Raw genomic sequence first — 21,793 nt, forward strand, 5'->3', positions numbered from 1 at the left:
AAGGCATTCAGCAGTAAAAAGAATACTGTTTATACAGATGTTGCCAGCTGTTTGCTGCTAAATTTCTAATGTATTCATCAAAGAAAGGATTAGTAAACTTCTTTTCAAGAAGTTACAGTAATTTCTCCTAGAATATTGGTGCACAGCAGTTTAGCTGCTGAAACCTTTGAATAAAGGCTGTGGTATTTGATACACTGAAGCAGCCCAAGTACATTGTCTCATTCTTAACAGTGGAGTCCTTTGCAAATTGTATTGGAAATAGTTTCATTGCATGGTTAAGTGAGAATTGGATAGTGTTCTGTTGTGCTGGGTGATCAGTAGTGGTGAAAAATATGATGGAGAAATTAAATTGGGTCTGACATGGACCAAACCTCAGTTTAATAAGATAAATAAAAGAACTGGTTTTATTTTTGTATTGTCTTCTATAAAGGTTTGAAAACTCAGCCTTTAGGTAAGTCTTGAACATGGTTAACTATTTTGCTGAGCGACCAGAGCAATCAGCTAGACCTGCCTGACATTCTGAAAAGACACTTTCTGATGCCAGTCTCTGTTATATTACAATTCTTAATCATTTGGCTCTGCAAGGTTCCTTTATTTCAGTCCCAAGAAGATCTCGAGGATTCCTGCTTGGAGAAGACTAGTAATCTGGAAATCAGTAGATTAATTTAATAGGTCCATATCCCTCATGTTTGGAAGATCAGTCATATAGATCTGACATTGTGATTGCTGTCTTTTAATTTTCCTCTGTGTTCCAATGTAATTTTAGCTGGTATGCAATCAACTGCTAGATAAGAATTCGGGGCACTATTTTAGGAAATTGATGCCTAGATTTAGGCTCTGAAACTGAAAGGTCTGAACTGTCATCTTATGTAAAGGACAGAAAACTATGCCATTGAGTTACCTCTGAGTTAAGGAGGTTTCAGGGTGACCTTCTGGGATGAGGTTTGTTAACCTTTTGTTTGTAGGCCCTAAATGCTGGTGACTCGTCCAGCTTCAGAGAAATGCCATACAGAAAATGATTTCTGTTTGTTTGTGGTTTGGTTTTTGTTTTTTTTACCACCTTTCATTCATCGCCCATCATCTCTGTTGCTCCACCGTCTGGTAGCATATGTGTTGTTAACAGTAAAAATCTGGGTTTGCTTGTTTGTTTGCTTCTGAAGGCAAGGTATTGTAGCTTTTCTTCCTGACTTCTTGTTTCGTTGGGGATTGTGATGCTGTTTGCTCTGCTTTTTTCAGTTGGTCTGGTAGCATCTCCAGATGGAAGAGTTGAGTCAGAGCAGCTGAAGCATTGCAGTCAGAGCAGTAGGATAACAGATGGGTGGACTCTTTATAAATAGTTCTAAATGATGTTAGAATCTTCTCAGTACTTTTCATAAGAGCCCGGTAAGAACAGTGTTCTGGAGGTATCGATATTGTAGAGTTGAGCCTTGGTTTACCTTTCATTTTGAGCTATTGCTGGTAAAGTTCTTCTACAGTCTCGCTGCCTCCTGACACTCCTGCTCTGAGGTGGTCCCTAAGAAGAGAGAACAGTTCAGGTTTTCTCTGTTCAGTGTTTGTGAATGTCCTGAACTGGTCACCAATGGGCAGTCAGTCTTAATGGGGATGTAAATCCTGCTAAATGCCATTAGTCTTAACGATTGCCAATAGATTTGCTTTACGCTGACAGTCATCATTTGATAATAAAGCTCAAATGTAAGAGTTCCATCAATGGGCTATGACTACTGAGAGTACATGGTACAGGCAACATGTTCAGTTGAACAGTTGGAGAACAAATCTAAGGTTGCTGAGCTCCTCTTTGTGTTGATGGCTTAAGCGCTCAGGGCTTGTCTTCTCAAGGAAATACAGCTCTTAATCCCAGAGTGACGTTTTGATGTGACGTAACTGAGCAAAGAGCCGTGTGGATTTTTAGGCCAGATGGGCAAAACCACTTACGTGACTGGTTGAGTTGTGGTTTGACCTTAGCCCCTCCAACTTTACATGAAATGTTAGATTAAGTTGCTGAGTAGCTTTGCTCATGTGATCAATCGCATTGATGTGATCAATCAACATCCCTGTTACTGACAGACAGCTTGCTGAGTAGTCACTTAGGCTCAAGTGTTCTTCAGTCATATCCTGAATTTAGTTTATCCAGCATGTATTGGGAAATCTCTTAGCTGAAATATTCCTTTCCTTATTAGTGAAGGAAGTGACAGTACAACGTCTGTCTGAAATTCTTCCAAATCTGGCTTTTCTTTCTTTCTTTCTTTCTTTCTGCTGAACTGATACAAGTCCTGCATGGAGTCATGCCTGAATGCTTATCTGTCGACTTCCCTGGCTGAATAAACATACAGAACAGAAGCTATGAGAAAGACCCATGGTCAAAGATTCAGGCGTAATTCAGTCAAGGGGAAGGACAACAATGGAGCTACCCAAGGCAGCTTTGCATCGATCACCAAGTAGCAAAGGTTCTTTTTGAAAGAGTTGTTGACAGTCAGTAGGTGTGCTGTATCTGCTCTGGGTTACAGTAAACAGCCTTTCACTGCCACCTCCTCCTCAGCACGCCCACTGCCCCCTTTGTTCCTACAACCTGTTTGTCTTGTTATTTGCTGCAGTCCTAATCTCTGTCAGGCAGGAACTTTCCCCTGTTAAATGTTAGTATGATGTCTGGCACAGTGGAGTTAATCCTTCCTTGAAGTTTCTCAGTTCTGTTGTAAACCAAACAGCAGTAATGTCAAAGATAAACTTCTTCCTGGGCTAAGAGTTTATCAAGTGTTTTTTGTTGGGGGAAAAAATCAACAGACAAAACCATTATTAAATGGAAAAACCTCTCAGTGCATTAACAGTGGTTACTGAAATGTTTCAACTCCCTCTTGGAAATGAACCTAATTTTGGCTTGCAGTTCCTCAGGCATATTGACTTTGCAGATTGTGCTTTGTACACAAGTATCCAGTAAGATTTAGATGTCTTCTGTGAAATTATATATCCTAATCTTAAGTTTTTCTTTTTTATCCTTTTCAGTTGTGTTTGATGTGTACAGAGACAGCAGGGTAAGTGAACTGTGTATAACTTTATTCTGTGGAAAGCTTTCCTGAAATGCTACAGAGATGAAGCAAATGATAGCTTCATCTTCCTACAAGTGGTCCTTGGGGGGGGAAAAAAAAAGGTTAAAAACCCAAGAAAACAAAGGGCAAAAAACCCAACAAACAAACAAACCCCTAAGCAAACCTCCCCCCAAAAAACCCAAAATACTTGATGTTTTCATTCTGTTCCCTGGGTCTTTTTCTATGTTGAGAGACTGTCTACAGTAGGATGATAATAGGATTATGGGTGTAAGTATGTCTGTGCCAGTAATGCAGTTGTTTAGTAAATACTTTCTGGAGAAGCAGCCTGTTTAAAAGTATGTACCTTCGCTTCACCTGCAGTTCTCTCAGCTCTGTGGATCTACTGGAGGCAATTTAGTCTTCATTATGACACAGGGAGTCTTTGCTGAAATCATTTACAATAGAATAGACTGAGATGGAAGGAACCTGCAGTGATCCTCTAGTCCAACTATCTGGCCAATTCAGTGCTGACCAAATACTAAAGTGTGTTATTAAGGACATTGTCCACAGGCTTGAGGCATTTGAAGTACTTCATTAGTATTGTACAGCATTACTAAATGCTTTAGCGAAGCACTACCTGTTGCTACGGTTCCCTCTGCTTAGTGTTTACTCTTGGTGCTTTTGGTGGAAATTTATCTGAACATTCAGCTAGAATGGCTGTGTTATTTAAAAAAAAAAAATAAGGTGGGGATGATATTTTGCTCACTTAAAAAATTTAGGGGATTATTACAAAAAAATTATTACTTCTGGTGCATCACTTCTGTCCCCCCAGGATGTTTTTCCCTGTAGTATCTGAACTCTTTGAAACTAATCAGTAATATTTCTTCAGATTATCCCTGTAAGGTTGGAAAATGGTAACTTGTACATGATATGTGGAAATCTAGGGTACAAAGGGACAGATGTCTAAAGAGTATATGAATGTAGCACATGTGAGAGAAATGGAAGCTAATCTTTTCTTTTCAAACTGCTCCAGCTGTGGTTTTGAGTGTTCAGCAGATCAGAACCCCAAACATCTGGATAATGATGGCATGGGGAGAAATGTCCTCTCTGAACTTCAGGTGCCAAGATCAGAGTTACTCACCTTGACCTTTCCTAGTAACAGTGGAGAGAAATAGGTCGGATGAACTGTGCTTGAAAGGCACACATGCATTGTTCTAAAAGCAACCACAACAAAAAATGCATTATGTAGCTTTAAATATCAAAGCTAGATTCTGGGAATCACAACCTGATTTGGGAAATCACATTAATGTATGAAAAGCAAGTGGTTTAGCTTAAAGTTTCTCCAAATCCTAAACCAGAAATGTGAAACAAATTGCTGTATGCTTTTTGCTCTATACATTTATGAGTCTCACTGTTTGACTTGTTTACAGTTACGGGATAGGAGGTGGTCTTTATTTCTGTTGAGCTGGGAGTGTTTGTAGTAAGGCCGGTTTCTGACTTTGAATGTAGCTGGAGTATTTTGTAATTGTGTAATAGTAAATCATGCAAAACAGAAACTAAACAGGAATGTGTGTCATGTGAAAAACAACTGTTGTGCTGTTACTCAGCATGATTTTTAACATGGGTACCTAAAATCAGGCTATGGGCTAAAATCAGCAGTGCTGCATGATAATGAAAACTACCTGCCCAAGCTCAGGTCATCAGGCTTGAGTGTGCTGTTAGGCAAACTGAGAGCAGCATTTCAGCTTTGAACCAGCTTCTGTCACTGGGTACTCTGCCTCCCACCTGAGGCAGGAAGACAGATTATTTAAGTAAAAGGTTTCAGCCTGCGTGATCTCAAATGAACAGTGTTCCTTCATCTGTCAAGATAAAATGTATGTTAGTAGATATCTAGGTGCCTTCTATCCTGAGGTCTTGTAAACTGCCAGATAGCCCTTTGTGTGTCAGATCCTCCTTTCACACACGCTTTTGTGGTTTGTAACTGTATTATGCATTGTGCCCTTTGTATGTGAGTTAGAGGCAGCAAAAACAATATTGAGTGTTGCCGAGTGTGATTAATTTCCAGAGCCCAGGCTCCTCGTGAGGCTGGTTGCACAGCAACCTCACCTACAGAATGAAAGCTGTGTCCAGTGTCTGCTTATTTTAAATTCTTTCAACTCTAAATATTCAGCTTGGAGAAGCTTGTTCTTTCATATGGTTGTGAATGAGAAGCAACCCCCTCCCCATGCTTGCTTTAATTACTGAAGAGACTGTACAGAATAGGGTGCCACAGGTCTTGCTTATTGAGTTAGAGGGTGGCATAGAAGCAGCAGTGGCATGATTGAGAACAAGCTTTTATATGTCCACCTTTCCTGTCCCTCTTCACTGACCTCATCTGAGCTAGTGCCGGGCTTTGCAAACAAGGTACATCTTTTAAGGAAGAAACACTGTCACACAGTCTTCCAAGCTGGATGATCTGGAGACCTAGTCCTGAAGAGGTTGTGTTGCAGGACTGATAGCCTCTTTTCATTTGGATCCACTTCGGTTTTGTGGGTATTTCTTTGCTGCTGGTATTTCACAGTCATTGTGTGACAGCTGACAAGCCTGAGAATCAGCTCTGCTGCTGCTCTTTGTTTATCTCCCAGGTGTTAACAGCTTCTAACCATATTCAAGACAAGTCACTGTGGTAAGACAAGGAAATGCAATGAGTGGCTCCAGACCATGACCAGCTCACAGCTGCTCTTGTAAACGGGCCAACTACTGTTTGTGCTTCTGGCTTGTGAGCATTATCACTGTGCATGAAGGTGCAGCTGGAGGCAGGGAGATGTAACAATTCAGTTTGCATTTTATCTTTTAACTTCCTTTAAACAGTCTTTGTCAAGGCACTTCCTTTCAGCAGCATGCTTAATGCTTTAGTAAAACAAAGTGTGTAGCTGACATCATGGGGTAAATCTATTGGTTCCTGGTTTAAGGTGAGAAGAAAAATCTGATGTAACACAGGCTGGGGATTTTTTACCCTCCAGATATGCACAGCATTGCTTTCCTGGCTTGTTCATTTCTGTGCTCTCTTTGACAAAGATTACTAGTACCAGAAGATGGCAGATAAATAGCTTTACTTTAGATGCACAGTGCAAGTCATCTGGAACTACATTTAAATTGTGACTTTGTGTGTAAGACTTGAAAGAGCATTTAATCTTAAGACAGGACAGTTTGGTTGCTGAACCAGGGTTATATATGCTCCCTTTAATGAGCCCTGAAAAGTGATATTTACCTTGTTTTGCCATTTTTCATCAGCTTTGCAGCTACCAAGGCTCAGTTCAGATTTAAGACCATCCCATGGAAGCGGTGCTGTAGTTGGTGTACTGCTGCCTGCAAGGAGGGAGAAATACTGTTGGGTGCTCACGAAAACCAGGGGTTGCTTTCAGTAGTTTCAAAGCCAGTTCTCATTTCTTTCCAGGGTATATTTCTTTAGAGAAATGATCTCAGATTCCTATGAAAAAGCTGTTTCATGTATTTGGGCTGAGGACGAGTCCCCGCAAAAGCCTGTCGTAGGGAAGTCCTTCATTAAGGATAAACATTTCTGATGCAAGGAGAGATTCTCTGAACTGCTGAACTAACTTTGCCAGCTGTTGTCTCTGTACGTGATTAAATTGGTTCATTAGCTTGTTTTTCTAGTGTGGTAGAATAAATCTAACATTCCAGATTCCTGCTCCTGCTGCCTCGGAGCTAACAAGATGTCCCCATTAGCAAAAGTAAAACATCACTTATAATGAGAATTTGTGACTGCCTTTTGAAGAGGAACCGAGATGGAAATGGTAGCAGAACTTGCCTCTGTCTGCTCTCTGCACCCATGGTGTCAATATTAGTGCAGAGGTGTTGCAACTTAGCCACGTGGATCTGTGCTTCTTCACTCTTCTGAAGCATATAAGAAGCCACTCGGGCTCTGCAATGCAGAGCTTCTCTAGTAGCTGTCTGGTTTCAGTACTGCTCCTGTGGTGCATTGGCTTCTTAAAATCTGCTCTGTGAGAGATGTACCCCATGGATTTGTCCTGAGAGGGAGAGACCTGTGAAAGCTCAGTGGTTGGGGTGCTGCCTCAGTTCCAGTTACAAGTAAATATCACTGGATTTTCTGTGGTGGGACTCTCTGCAGCTGCATGAGTAACTCCCTGGGGATTGTAACACACCAGCCAGAGCATTTCTGTTCTGTATTATATGGGTTTTCATGCTTTTCCTATTCTATAGTGCCTGTGGGGGTCATTTAGGTAGTGTGGATGGGAGAAGTCTGCATGTTACTCCATGTAATGACTGTATTAAAAATGCCTTTTAGTTAGTCTTTATTTGCCTGTATTTGTGACTGAAGGCTTCAAAAACATCTTTGTAACTTAGAAACCAAATGGCTGTAGTGTAAATCATTGAAGATACTTGTTTGTATCAAGATCTTTTAAAGAAAGACGATCCTTCAGGAATGAGGGAAAGAAAGAGAAAGTCAAATAAGTTTTTAGTAGCTACACAGTCTTCAGGTTTGGTTTCCAGTTCCAGTTGAAGTTCTTTACTGAACGCAATAAAACCCCTCAGTCCCACTTCTGCTGCAGCAACCTTTTTCTTCCATGTTTGATAGATCTGATTTCTTCCAGATGTAATACTCGTTTTGCAAATTCTTACTAGCAGTTGTAGTCATGTAATTTTAATTTATTGCAGTGTTTTGCTTTATTAGAACAGAATATACTTCCCTGGATAAGAAAAAATGGCCATGTGTTGGGGGTTGTATCTTGAGGTGACTAGGAATGCAAAATCTTGCTCCCCTGCAGATGACTGTTACCTTTAACGTGTTTTGTTAGTCTTTGCTTTTATTTTCAGTTGTAAACCAGGAATGCTGTTGTGCATAATACTAGAAACTGTTTGGGACACAGATGTGTTAAAGATGAGGCAGGAGAAAGTAGTCTGGACTCCTAGTAATGGCTGTATTAAAAATGCTTCTTAGTTACTCTTTATCTATATCTCTGCATCACCTTTCAGCTTTCATGATCTCTACTAGCATTTTTCAGACCCTGCTCTGTATTTGTATAGTCCTTTCTAAGACAAAGAATAGCAGTTCTTCTAGTCTGCTGAATGTATACCATTGTTGAGGTAGCTTTTGATGGAAAGCAAAATCCCTGTTTGGTTGGGTTGGTTGGTTGGTTGTTTCCATTCCTTGTTCATGCTGTCAGAGGGGGACCATGAGGATTAGATAGAACATCCCTGTGAAATTTCATGTGAAAGCACCTTGAATAGAACTGATTTCAGTTTATTTGAGCTTTGTTTGATCTTCTGTTTAAACAAATAAATGAATAAGTCATAGCTTGATGAATTTTAAAACTGTGTCTAATATAAAGGATGTTATTTTAATGGTGATTTAAATGTTGACATCTTTTTACCTAAAGACTGAACATACTATAGTAATTCCAGTATGTGTATTCTGATTTGCTTGTTTGTTTTAATTCTGTAGCTTGTTTTAATGTTTCTGTTCCATTGCAGGGTAAGATTTGGTTAATAGATTTTAACCCATTTGGTGAAGTAACAGACTCCCTGCTGTTTACATGGGAAGAACTGACCTCAGGGAAAAACTTGAAAGGAGACCAGGGTGAAGGGGAAGCAACAGAACAGGTACAGCCCTGTGGTGTGATGCAAATTCCATTGAAGTAAATAGTTCTTAACTCATGAAATGTAAACTCTTTATAAGTAGAATCTACTGTATTAGATGGTAGTTAATCTCCACAAGCGTCACATCCTGGTTTCAGATGCCTGCAAGGGAAGTTTTAGTTCAGACAGTCCAAGCCCATCTTGTACCTTTGACCACACTGCAGGGAAGATGCACTGGAAATTGCTTTTATACAGTTTTTATGTGTTCTTTTAAATTTCTCTTAAAATTTGTTACTTTTCTATTTAATCACTTAAAGTTCTCCTTTGTTCCCTATATCTGTCATACAGTTTCCCAGAGCTCCAGATTTATGTCTGGGGATAGGCAAAAAGAAGATTAACTTTTGTCTCTTCCTCATATCAAATACCCTTAGGGAAGCCTTGTCCTCCTGTTGAACTCCCTGGAGTTGCAGAGCAAGGATTTTCTATCCCTCTTCCAAGCTGCATTGCCACCATAGAAACAAATAACTTCCCGTTAATACAGAGAGGGAGGAATAGTCTTCATTTATTTGTACTCCAGCTTTTTTCTCACTGCGTGCTTGAGACCATCTTAACGAGTCCTTGGACAGCTGGATAGAAGATATGAAGTAGCATGTTACTTTATCTTGGGAAACACTTGGCGGTTGTCAAGAGGAGAGATGCTAGTCAGATAGTGTGAGCCTTTCCTGTCAATTAAACTGCATTAGAGGTAACTGGAATGACAAGTTTTGTGGAGCTGATTTTAACATTGGAGCTTTGCTTTAGTTCTGGTCACCATTTTCACAACACATTGGAAGTGAAATAAACCAGTCTTAATGCTATTTTCTTGTAGTTTCACCACCCAAAGACCCATTCAGTGAACCTTTCTGCCAAAAGCTGTGTCTTCTTTGTGAAAACACACTCCCAGTACTTGAGCTGTTCGTGAAATACTCGATTTTTGTTTTGAGGATTTTCTGTTTCTTAGTGCCCCACAGTTTTCTCTGGTGTAAGTCTGGATGAAAACTAGAATGACTTGTCTTCATGCTTTGGGTTACATCTGATCACAGAGTCTGGTGTGAAGTTACTGGACTTCTGTCCTTAAAATGAGTCTGCTTATTGCCATACAGTGGGTGATAGCATTGTATGTCAGTGTCTTAAACTGAAACTTATATCAAGTTACCCAAAACCTGTTGCTACAGTCAAGCATTTAGAGATATTTTTAGATAGTTTATAGATATGTTTTTTCCTTCAGTAAGTAAATTCATTGGAAGTCTTAGATCTTGATTTCAGAAAGGTTATATTTGCAAACACAGCTTTAAGCAAGGAACCAGTGAACCAAGTTTAGGGATTCTGTTGTAATGATTTCTTTTATCCACATATTTATGTAGATACTACTGTCTGAAGTTTCTCATAGTTCCATTGTTACAGCACTGTTATAAGCATATGTATATTAACTGCAGTAATAATTGATACATTGTAGAAATTTTAAAGTGAGGGAATAAATGCCTTTATTTGACTTACTAACATTTGACTTTTGCTCTTAAAGGGGCAGGTTTTAATATGACAACTACAGTTCTCATCACAGGTTTAGTTGAGTGAATGCCAGATAAACTTGTTGGCAAAGTGACTCCATCTCATGGAGGAGGTCAGGAAACACTGATAGCTTTATTCACATGCACTGTTCTTGTCTTACCCCATATGTTTTCCAAAGGACTGTCCAGTTTTCCGTTGTACAAACAGTAAAGTTACTGTCCAGCCTAGTCCATACCTGAGTTACCGGCTGCCAAAAGACTTTGTGGACCTTTCTACAGGAGAGGATGTTCACAAGTTAATTGACTTTCTTAAACTGGTAAGAAGTAGTAAAAAACATTTAATTCATCTTTGTGAAATAGCAACATCAAAGTGCCTGGAATTGTGCTTTTGTAATTAACAGAGGTTACATAGTAACAGCAGAAGTATTATGTGAAGCCACTGTACAATGTGTTGTTGGGTTGATTTTTTATAAAGTGATGAAAAGCAAACCTTCATACTGAGCTTGCTTCAGATAATTAATTTTATCTTCATGGGAAGCAATGAATGCAGTTTGACAAATCTTACTGAAGAAAACTGACTTTTCTTTCTGATTTAAATGTAAATACAAATGTAGCATAAATGGAAATGTACTTTTTTAATGGCTGAAGCTAATGCTTTTAAGAACTTCTTTAAAAGTTAGAAGATAAGTATACTAAGAAAAAACCTGAAACACTTTTACAGTAGAATTTCTCTATTCCTTTGATGAACAGTGACATGAAAACATGCCATCTGTTTAAGCTAGGGTAGGAAGAGGAAGTTGCCTTCATCTTGACCACTGACTTTTACTGCCACCATCATGTTTTCTGGTTCTTGTATATTCTGTTGGTTAACATACAGGGCAAATCTTACTTACTGGAAATAAAATGCTATAGCTTGGGATGAGGGAGAGGGCCGATGTTGCTTTGTTCCATCCAAAAAATGGCTTAGAAATGCATTCATTGTCCAAGACCCACTGTATCTGAAAACACTTGTCACGATTTGTTAGTGGTCTTATTGCAGATAACTGTGTCCTAACATTATGCACTGTCCTGTTCTGTTGACAGAAAAGAAATCAGCAAGATGATGACTGAAGTATCAAGAAGCATTATATTGAATTACAAGCAAGAAATGTGGCAAAAGCTATACCTAGAATAACTATTAAGCTATTGATTTAAAGAAAACCTGCTTTTTATAGTGAATGAAAGCACCAAAGAGCTGTTCATCCTCCATGTCTGTTTGTTTATATAAAAAGGCTTTGTCAGGGAAACATGAAATGACAGGGTGAGTTCTCACTGGATTCCAGGTTAAATGCAATTATACCATGGTGCAAGCAAGCAGCAATCTGAGTACAAGAGAACGACTGTTTTCCTATCTCATAATGTGAAGATTGATGCTGTTGAAGTGTGCCATTGGACTTTTTAGTGATAAATACAACATTTAATGCTTGCGCAGTTAAAACATCAAGCATCCTCTGTATTTAGGCACAGCCTTGCTTAAAATATTGCAGTCACAAGAAAAGAAAGGAATGTATGGGTTTTCTTTCTGTAATAAGCTTTTCAAATTGTAAATTGACTTTGTTTTGGGAGCACTTCTCATCCTTCCATTATGTAAGAAAAAGTGGAGAAGACATTTTTTTTTCCTGTGCTATGAAGGCTAATTCTTCATTTTGGAGAGCAGCTATAGTTAGGTACTTAAGGTGTCAAAGTTTTGCATTTCAGGAATTTTAAATTCTGAATGCATTTCAAGTAGAGAATATTTTAACAATAGCTAAAGTTATGGACTTTGTTAAACTTCACATTGTATTTCATTTTCGCAGTAAAGCTTTCTTGAATTACCATTATTTCATACTAGACATCATCTGTGGCTTTAATATAAATAGTTAAACATAACATCAACCTGTAATTTTATAGGTGGACTAGGTCTTTTTTCTTTTGTATCACATCTTTGAGTTTCTCAAGAAAATGATTATTCTTTCAACTCTTAAAAATCTGTATTCATTTGGTGGTACTGCGTATTTTTTGTATAAAGGGAAGCTTGGCTAAATTTGGGAACACAGAAGCACTTTTCACCAGTCTCTGTTACCTGGGAGGCGTGGGGAGGACAGTTTGAGGTGAAGAAGCTGCCAACTTTTGGATGTAGATGCTTGCATGGCCTCAGTAATCTGGTAACAGTGTGCACAGTTTCCGTTGAAATGAAAGGACATTTGGAAGTGCTCATAGCACCTGGAAACTGGTTTCTATTTCAGACCAGTTATGTGATACCTTCTGTGTGTATATAAAGCTGTTCATGTTTCTTTGTCTTGCTTTTGCTGTCAAATTGATACGGTGCTTGGTTACAATCTGTTCGTAGATGTTAAATCTGAGCTTAGATGTTGAACTGTTACTGTCTTTATCTTCAGTTTTGAACGAATACTTACTTGTATACAGATTAAGAATCCACTTCTACCAAGTACAGTGATGGAACGTCACACATTAGAGCTCCTGGAGTCAGAATACAAGATCTACCCCTACCCTTGAAGCGATGGAGTCACCTCTCAGTAGCTTTTAGGGCACAGGTTATCATTAACTTGGAGCTGGGCTATAACTTCAGGACTCTGGATGCATTTTTCTCACTGTTATCAGAGGGTTTGTTCTCTAAATCAGGTGAAACTTCAAAACCTAAAAAAATCAACAAGCTTTCTTTATTCTTTTAACATTGCTAGCCATAACTTAAACTACTGTGATGATCTCACCATGCTTCTTAATACAGATAACAACCTGGAATTTCCATCAGGCTCAAAAATGCTTCTGAACTACAGATTGTCTTTAGACAGTACTGAATCTTGGTTTAAAGCTGCAAGATAGTTTCCTGTATCTTTTTCTGTGGGCTCCACTAACTAATTTACCATTATCACAGCTTACTGTGCTGGATATTCATCACAATGTATATGGTGTCAGGACCAGTTTGATGGGACCCTGTTCACTCTAGAGTGTCCCTTTAGGTGAGTAGGCTGAAACATTGTGTCCTTTTAAGAGTTCTTTGCTTCCTGACGTTTTATTTATCCTGAAAATGCCATCACCAAGTGAACTGACCACAATCAGTGCAGAGCTCTTAGCCTTGCTGGCAGCTTTCATATGTTTTCAGGAACTGCAGTCTTCTGTGATGCTCTGCATTTATAGTTGAGCTCTTCTAGGATAAGTGATAGTGGAATCAGACACTGGCCCAGCTCCTGTCTCCCTAACAGCTTTCCTTGTTGCTAGCCTGTGCTGGTCCTCTGCTTAAAGGACTACCATAATAAAGGACCACCACTGGCTGCTCCTGTCCCCTACCTAGTGCCCTCTGGCACAACTTACTCCTCCATCCCTCATCACTTTCAACAGCTGTTTGACAAAATCAGAGACTTCTCTGTATAGTTATATGCTGGTGATGAATGAATTCAAAGTTTGTTTTTCTCCCCTATGATTTGGGTAACAAATGACCTGTCTGAATTAATGGATTGCTCAGCCAAGCTGTCAAACACTAATAATTAACTTTATTTCAGAGTTGCAAAAACTTGTGCCACTTCCTCTGGGCTTAAGCTTAATGAGGACTTGTAAAAGATAGCAGAGAAAAAATAATAGTCCCATGTTCAGGCCCTGATACAGATAAGTTCCGACTATATAAATCTCTTCTACGTAATCAGATTCCCCAGAATATCCTTACAATTTAAATAGCTAGTTTATATCTACTTTGTTGCTGTCTCCAACTTCAGGTAACCAGATGTTGGGGTTTGGGTTTTTGTTATGTCTGCTAGATTAAAGATTACTCTTCTAAAAGAATTTTCATTCCATATATCCTTTTGATCTGTGAGGATAATTAACAGCCATTCCTCCTGGGGAGGTGTGGAAGCTAATGTTGATACATTAAAAATGCTTTAGATCAGTTTTAAACTGAATAGTATATGACACACTTTTAATTTTATTTCAGATCATCATAAAATTGGTTCCTGCCTGTAGGCATTATACAGAAATGGGAAAATACAAAATTCCACTTGATTCATATCCTTGTTCATGTGATTCAATGATGTGATCACCATTCGCTGAGTAAGGGCTAGCTATATACTAAATATTCTTAGTTATATGCTTACAATGTTCTGTAAATATACTTGTAATCTCACCTGGATGACAAACATGAAGTATTAAGGGAAGGTAGCACACAGTTGTTCTATATAGACGTTAATGCATGCCAAGCTCTGAAGAAGTCTGGCTGTGTTTAACGGATCAAGTGCAGTGAAGCTCAGTTCTTGGACTGCTCCTTGGACTGCCAGGAGCACCAAGGAAGAGTCTTCACTTTCCCAGCCAATGTTTGTGATAGCTGATCTCGCAGATGGATAGTGGGGATCAGAATTCCTGTAATCCCCTAAGTAGTACTTACTAACATGTACTGGCTTACTTCAGGATTTGGAAAGATGCTCCTGTACTGGGCTCCAGACTGTCCATTCTCCTTGTACTCCCTTGATTCTTCTTTTTGCAGTGTTGTACGCACTAATCTGGTATTTGGGGGAATGTTAAAATTAGAATAAGCAGCATCATGGATAATACTGATCTGAATTTTAAAACCCCCCTCTCTGTCCACTTTTCCTTCCCTCTTAGAAAAAGATGGTTTTGAGTGTTTTGTAATACCTGGGAAAAAAACTGAAAGTAGGGGAAAAGTAGCCATCTCTGAGTCTCAGTAAAATGAACGTCACTTGTTGGATTCTGGTCACAGTGTGTGGCTTGTAGAAATCCTCATAACTGCGTCTGACATGCTTAGCTAGAAATTTCATGTTCTTATGCCCTTGCCTGTTGCTGATGTCCAGGATGCAGTGCTGCCTAGGAAGAAGATACCCAGTGAGACTGGAGAATGATAGGATGGTTAGGGCTGGAAGGGACCTTAAAGCTCATCCACTTCCAACTCCCTGCCGTGGACAGGGACACCTTCCACTAGAGCAGGTTGCTCCAAGCACCATCCAGCCTTGTCTTGAACACTGCCAGGGATGGGGCAGCCACAGCTTCTCTGGGCACCCTGTGCCAGCGCCTCAGCACCCTCGTAGTGAAAAATTTCTTCCTTAATGTCAATATAAACCTTCCCTCTTTCAGTTTAAAACTGCTGCCCCTTGTCCTATCACTACAGGCCCTTGTAGAGGTCTCTCTTCATCTTCACAGAAGACCCCTTTAAGTATTGAAGGGCTGCGTTAAAGTCTCCCCAGAGCCTTCTGTCTCCAGGCTGAACCAGCCCAGTTCTCTCAGCCTGGCTGTGGAGCAGAGCTGCTCCAGCCCTCAGGGCATCTCAGTGGCTTCCCCTGGACTTGCTCCTATAGCTCCACGTCCCATCTTGCATTGTTACCCCCCGAGCTGGACACAGGACTGCAGGGGGGTGTCACAAGAGCAGAGTAAAAGGAGAGAATCCCCTCCATTGATCTGCTGGTCACGTTCTTTTGATGCAGCCCAGGCTACAGCTGACTTTCTGGGCTGCAAGTGCACACTGCCAGCTCAAGTCCAATTTTTCATCCACCAGTATTCTTAATGAAGTCTGATGGAAATGGGAGGTGTTCACTTCTTGGGCATCTGTTGGGAAAGTACCCAACATGGGCAGACTTGAAAAGACAAAGAGTTCATGGATTTTATTCTTTTCACAGAGGGCAGAGTTTGTATTTCAGGGGATACAGGGTGTTCTTCCAGAGTTGGCTGCTCTGGATTACAGTCACACTGATTCAAAGTTATTAAAAATCCTAAAGTCAGAGGTGGTTGTGGAGTTGGCATTTGCTGCTCTTGAGAAAGCAGGGAGATGAGAGCAGCAGAATAAGGACCGCTTACTGCAAGGCAGCTTGGTAAGTGTGGGTATTAATGCCTGGGTCTGTCTGGGAGATGATGGGTGGGATAACTGGAGAGAGGTGCTTTTTTAATGGCCCAGCAGCAGTCTCCTCATGTGTAGGGAAAATGGCAGCACAAGGACTTGTAAGGATCAATCAAAATGAAACTGCAGAAATTGGAAGGAAAGGCACATGATTAAGTGTGAAAAGATGAGGGGATGGAGAAAAATGATGGATGATTCAGACAAAACGGATGCATTTGATGTTTTCTTTGCCTCACTATGTCCTTTTTACAAGCAAAAAGAAAAAGGAGATGAACTAAATTATCACAATGTAGCAGAAAAATTGCAGTTGGAATAGCTATTGGTATGTAGCCAGAGATGGTATTGTGAGCGAGACCGTGATACATGTTATTGCAGGGCCTGTATTTTTCCATAACTTCATTAATGGCTGGAGCAGGGAAATAAATAGCCTGTATAAAAATCTGCACTTGTCACTGGCTTGAGAAGACACACAGGCACTTTCGAGGGCTGTATCAGAATTTAAATGACCATAATACATAGGGGAAATGGTCTGAAATAACAAGGAGAAATTTGATAAAGGCGAGTGCAAAGTGCTGTAGTTAGGTGGAGAAATCAGACAGTAAGTACAAAATGGGGAGAGAGCTGGCAGAGCAGCAGTACAGTGGGAGTGGATAAGTTACAGTAGAGACCATTAAATGCACGGCGATAATAAGGTGATGGGGGAGGAAAAAGGCAGGTGTTGCTCTGGGTTAGCAGGAGAGAGGGATGGAAGCAATGAGGGATTATTTTGTTTGATGTGGGGTTGGTGTACTGAGATGTGTCATTTTAGGCACAGCATTGCGAGAAATATGTTGGTCACTGGAGAGTGGCCAAAGATTGAATCATAGCATCAACTAGGTTGGAAAAGGCCTTTAAATCAAGCCCAACCATTACCCAGGACTGCTGAGTCCACCACTGAACCATGTCACTGAGGGTCTCATACAACATCTCGAGTTGCAAGGGACCCATAAGGATCATCAAGTCCAACACCATGCTCCTCACAGGACTAACTAAAACTAAACCATATGCCTAAAAGTAGGAGGTCCAGACTTGCCTTGAATTCTGACAGGCTTGATGCTGTGACCACTTTTTGTGGGGAGCTTGTTCTAGGGACCAGCCACCCTCTCAGTGAAGAACCTTTTCCTAACATCCAGTCTGAACTTTCCCTGATGAAGCTTCATTCCATTTCCTCATGTCCCATCACTGGCCACCAGAGATTGGAGATCAGCACCTTGCCCTCTGCTGTCCGTGAGGAAGGTGTCGACTGCAATGAAGGCAGCCCTCAGCCTTCTCTTCTCCAAGCTGAACAAGCCAAGTCACCTCAGCCACTCCTTGTAAGTCTTGTCCTTAAAACCTTCCACCATCTTGATCACCCTCCTGTGCATACACTTTCAATGTCCTTCTGACATTGAGGCACCCAAAACTGCACATGGAACTCAGGGAGGGCCGCACCAGTGCAGCGCAGACTGGGACAGTCCCCTCCCTTGACCACCTAGCTATGATGCACCCAGGACATGGTTGGCCCTTTGGGCTGGCAGGGCTCACTGTTGACTCATATCCAACTTACCAGTTATATACATTGGTGAGTTCCCTCCTGAGTCTTCTCTTCTTGAAGTGAAACAGTGCCAACTCCCTCTGCCTTTCCTCACAAGAGAGATGCTGCAGTCCCAGATAGATTTCTCCAAGGGGCAACCCAAAGGTGGAGGAGAGCTGTGAACTCAAGAAGCTTAGAGAAAGCTAATGCAGTTATGAAACACGTGGTTTAAACCCAGTGGGTAACTCAGCACCATTGCAGCTGCTTGCTCACCTCCTCACCTCCATTGTCCAGCTGGGATGAGGAAGAGAATCGAAAGAATGCAAAGCTCACGCATTAGGATAAGGACAGTTCAATAACTAAAGTATGATATAATACTACTGCTACTGCTAATAATAATGATAAGGGAAGTAACAAAGGAAAAGAATATAGAACTAAACTGGGAAAGGGAAAAAAAAATTACCAGCACCCCGAAGGCCTTCCCCTGGTGGGGCCCTCACCATGACACAGCGTCCCGGCCACCCCATGTCACAGTGCTGCTTCCTGGCAATGCGGCATAACTGTGCCCAGGCAGGATGAAAGCAGAATACCTCCATGCTCCATGTACAGCCATGGGGCATACGATAGGGCTGGCTGGGACAGGATGTCATTGAGGGGCCAGTGGGATTAATTGGAGGGACTGAGGGGTGAAGAGTTGAGGCTGGATGAGGCTGCTGGAGGTTCTTCACTGCAGTCGCAGCTCCTGGCAGGGCCATGTTTAGCATTACATCTGCTGGGTGGAAATGCATTCTCGGTGCTTGAGGACGACCACAGAGCTCGCTGTCATCCCCTGTGGAGCCAGTGCCACTAAGGAATGGGCTGCAAAGATGTTGCAATGGATGTCAATGTTGGTGCCCTCCTCCACTGCTGTGCTACTGGTACAGGAAGGATTCTGGCTTCCAAGGTTGATCTTGCCAAGGGGGCTTTGCCACTCTTGGGAGCCCCTGGGATGGCACAGGGTTGTGGAAGGGGATGCCCAAGCCCGGGTCAAAGTGTTGCAGCAACTGGAGCGCAAGGCACGTTCACGCACTGCCTCGTGGCTATTCAAGCTCAGCCTCAGGGATGCACTAAGAGCTGCCTTTAAATTAATAGTTTATGGGACAATTCATTGTTCACACAGGAATGTGATTCATTAGAAAAGGCAGTATCTGAATCCTTCAATACAGGGAAAGGTGCTGAGCTCCATGTTGTTTCTAAAAGAAATCAGCTAATTCATATCAAAGAAGAGCAGGAGAGACCTTGGAGAAGATATTCTAAACCCAGCTCTAAAGCAAGCTACAAGGGAAGTCTGGGAACCTGCAGGAATAATACTGCTTATGCTTAGTCTTACTTGAGGCCCTTCCTCACCCACTTATTCAGGATGCAGTGAAAATCTCAGCTTTATTCAGTGAGACAATCCCCCCTTAAACTTCAGATCTCACCTGTGAGTGCCACATGCTTTTTCAGAGTTGTATCTGTGCTTGATTTCACTGATTTCAGATGGAACCTGTGGTGTTTTCCTATGTGTGCATGGCTGCCGCCATCTCTCCTGGGGAAGTGGTGGTTCAGCCCTTCTCAGTGCACAGGGATGAAGAGGAGGGGGAATTTAGCACTGGGTTTGGATTTGGGATTTCTCCTTTTTCCATGAGGTGATGATCTACTCCAAGTAGTAAAATCAACCAGAGTCTGGGAATAGCAGTCAGCTTCTCATAGCAAGGGTTTGATTGGCATCCCTGAGCTGCAAGCCTAGTGGGCTTGATGATAGACTCTGATTGCCTGGAGACAAGTTCTTCTCTCTAATCTCACAGCAAGGGGCAGAAAGCTCACCTGGTACCTTTTGTACTTGCATACATCTGGGAAAGGGATAGCAGAACTTTTGAAAAGGAGATGCAGAATGGGACCAGGCATGTAAAAGGGAAGGAAGCATCATGTTTTGGAAGTCTCTGTCTCAAAGGGTTTACCTTGTGGGATTTAATGTTCTTTGGAGTGTGAATACCCTTAGTAAGGAAGAAAATAAAAAAGGCACTAATACTATTTGCTGGTAAGTTTTAGTTACAGAAAATGGTGTGTGATGGAATAATTTCTCAACTCTTTGCCATTTTCAACCTGATTTATCAAGAGCTTTCTTTAAAATACTGAATATAATGAAAATAGGTAGCTAGATGGAGAGATGGGCAAGAGTGAGATGCTCTGAAAGAAAGGCTGCAGTAGTGTTTACCAGTCAGTAATGAATCAATGAGAAAGGCAGCAAAACCTTTGGTGTGAAGTTTCTTTTATCAGTCCCTGTAGAAACAAACCGCAAACCTTAAGTCTGTGCAAACCTCACCTATGTTCTGCTACCCAGCAGGTAAATGAGTCTGAGTCAAGAATGTTAGACTAGCAAAGAACTTGGATTAACCTGCACACTTTTGACTTGCTTTTCCACATAGAGAACTTGTAAATAAGTGCTAATTGCTGCGTTTTCATCAGTCAAGGCTGAATGGGTCTGAAGAACAAATAATGATGACTCCTCAGAGCACTTGAGATTTATCGACTGAATTAGCCGTTAGGGAAGTGGCACGGAGTTTAAATACCTTGGCAACCAGTAAAAGAGCTGCCTTTTACTTCTTACTCCCCTGATCATGTTTAGCATGTTTCCCTGCGCTTTCAGAAGGAGGATCTTTCCCACCAACATCTGAGCGCAGAAACTGGTACATAACATTTGGGTGTCTGGTTCTCACTGTTCTTACTCAGCCTGAGATTCTTCTAGGTCTGGAAGCAGTTACTCCGCTTGGTGTTAATTTCCTAAGCAAAAAAGATTACCTGCTTCTCTTTAATATGGACACATAATTTCTCCAATTATGTTGTTTTAATACACATAGCAAAGATAATTCTCCTTAATTATTACCTTGAGCACATGGCTGCAGATGCTGTTTACAGATCTTTTTTTTTTCAGTAGGAAGTCTGCATTAGTCTTACATATTGAAGTGGGTTTTATTATCGAGGGTGTTAATAGTTATTTGACTACAGCTTTCATGTGTCAGATCAGGGCCATATTGACTTCATGGTTGCAAAGCCTTCTTTAATGTAAGGGAAAAACAGGACCTAACCCTTAAGTAAGTTAACTGGAGTAATTCCAGACACCTGCGGCTGCCATATGCAACCATCAGTCTTGTGGCTGACATTTCCAGCTAGAGAGATAGGTTTCTGTTTGGAACGGGCATTAACCAGTGACTGGGGACCTCTGAAGCCTGAGAACAGTGTTGCGTGCTGCTGGTGGTGATGTGTTTTCTTCTGAGGTTTCTTCTGCAAGGACTCTGATCTCACAATGTCCTCCTTGAGCACAGGTTTTGTGCCCACTATTGGGATGTCCTCCAGCAACAGGAGCCTCCCCACGTGGTCTTTTCCCATCCATCTTGAGGCTGGAAAGAGAGTAGGGAAGGGGAAGGAGGCATGTTGGTAGGATGAGTCTGTTAGACTGAGATGCAGTTCTCCAGGCCTAAAGAAGCTGCTGTAAATCAAGGGAAAACAGTGGCTTTCAGCCCTTCACAGTTCACAGAAGTTTCTGCAGCAGATGTGCAGAAGCTCAGGTGGGAAATTTGTGCTTCTTGCTTTCATCATGACTTACGTGGAAATCGATGAAGTGTGCTTCCACAACCTCCAGGGACTCCATGGAGACAGGCTGAAAAAATGCAGCTGTGATCAAGGAGGAAGAGGAGGAAATCTTCACTAGTGGGATATTCTTTTGTAGCTCACTTTTCTCTCCTGTAATAACCCACGATGGGAGTCAGGACTTGCAGCACACACCTTGCACCCAGAGCATCCTAAGCTGTTCAGGTGGAGGATCTTCCTGGGGAAGAACTGTGGGACTGAGCATCCCTTGTGAAAAAAGGACCAGAAGGATCTGAAGCAGAGGCTGAAACAAATAAACACAATAAATGCTTCTGTAAACTGTAGGAAACCAAAGTCTGGTTTCCAAAGGCTTCACATAACCTGTCTACACAGATTCCTTTGCATTAAACACTCTTCCCTCCCACATGCGCTCCTCATGGTCAGACTTCTCTCTTGTGCTCCTCAGCCATGGGCAAGGCCAGACACAACTTCCTGGGGTTAATTTGGGGGTTAATTTGTGCCTGGGCTCAGCAGCTCATGGGCTATCTGGTCAGACAGAAAGACAAACAGAACAGATAGCTGTTGCCCTTACACT

The 21,793-nt window shown here is 41.4% G+C and overlaps 1 protein-coding gene across 2 annotated transcripts in view; it reads left to right on the forward strand.

Moving 5' to 3' along the window:
• CDC123 (cell division cycle 123) overlaps positions 1-12,091 on the forward strand; it is a 37,565-nt gene extending 25,474 nt beyond the window's left edge. For both annotated transcript variants that reach the window (XM_061368115.1, XM_061368114.1), the window contains 4 exons: positions 2,998-3,026; positions 8,514-8,642; positions 10,345-10,482; positions 11,249-12,091. In XM_061368115.1, coding sequence (XP_061224099.1) covers positions 2,998-3,026; positions 8,514-8,642; positions 10,345-10,482; positions 11,249-11,275 — 323 coding nt within the window. In that variant the 3' untranslated portion in view covers positions 11,276-12,091. The remainder of the gene's footprint in view (positions 1-2,997; positions 3,027-8,513; positions 8,643-10,344; positions 10,483-11,248) is intronic.
• Positions 12,092-21,793: the final 9,702 nt, after the last annotated feature.

The sequence above is a fragment of the Neopsephotus bourkii genome, unplaced genomic scaffold (assembly GCF_033783945.1).
Source record: "Neopsephotus bourkii isolate Nb327-2 ecotype Australia unplaced genomic scaffold, CSIRO-AGI_Nbou_v1 NB_1423, whole genome shotgun sequence".
NCBI lineage: Eukaryota > Metazoa > Chordata > Aves > Psittaciformes > Psittacidae > Neopsephotus > Neopsephotus bourkii.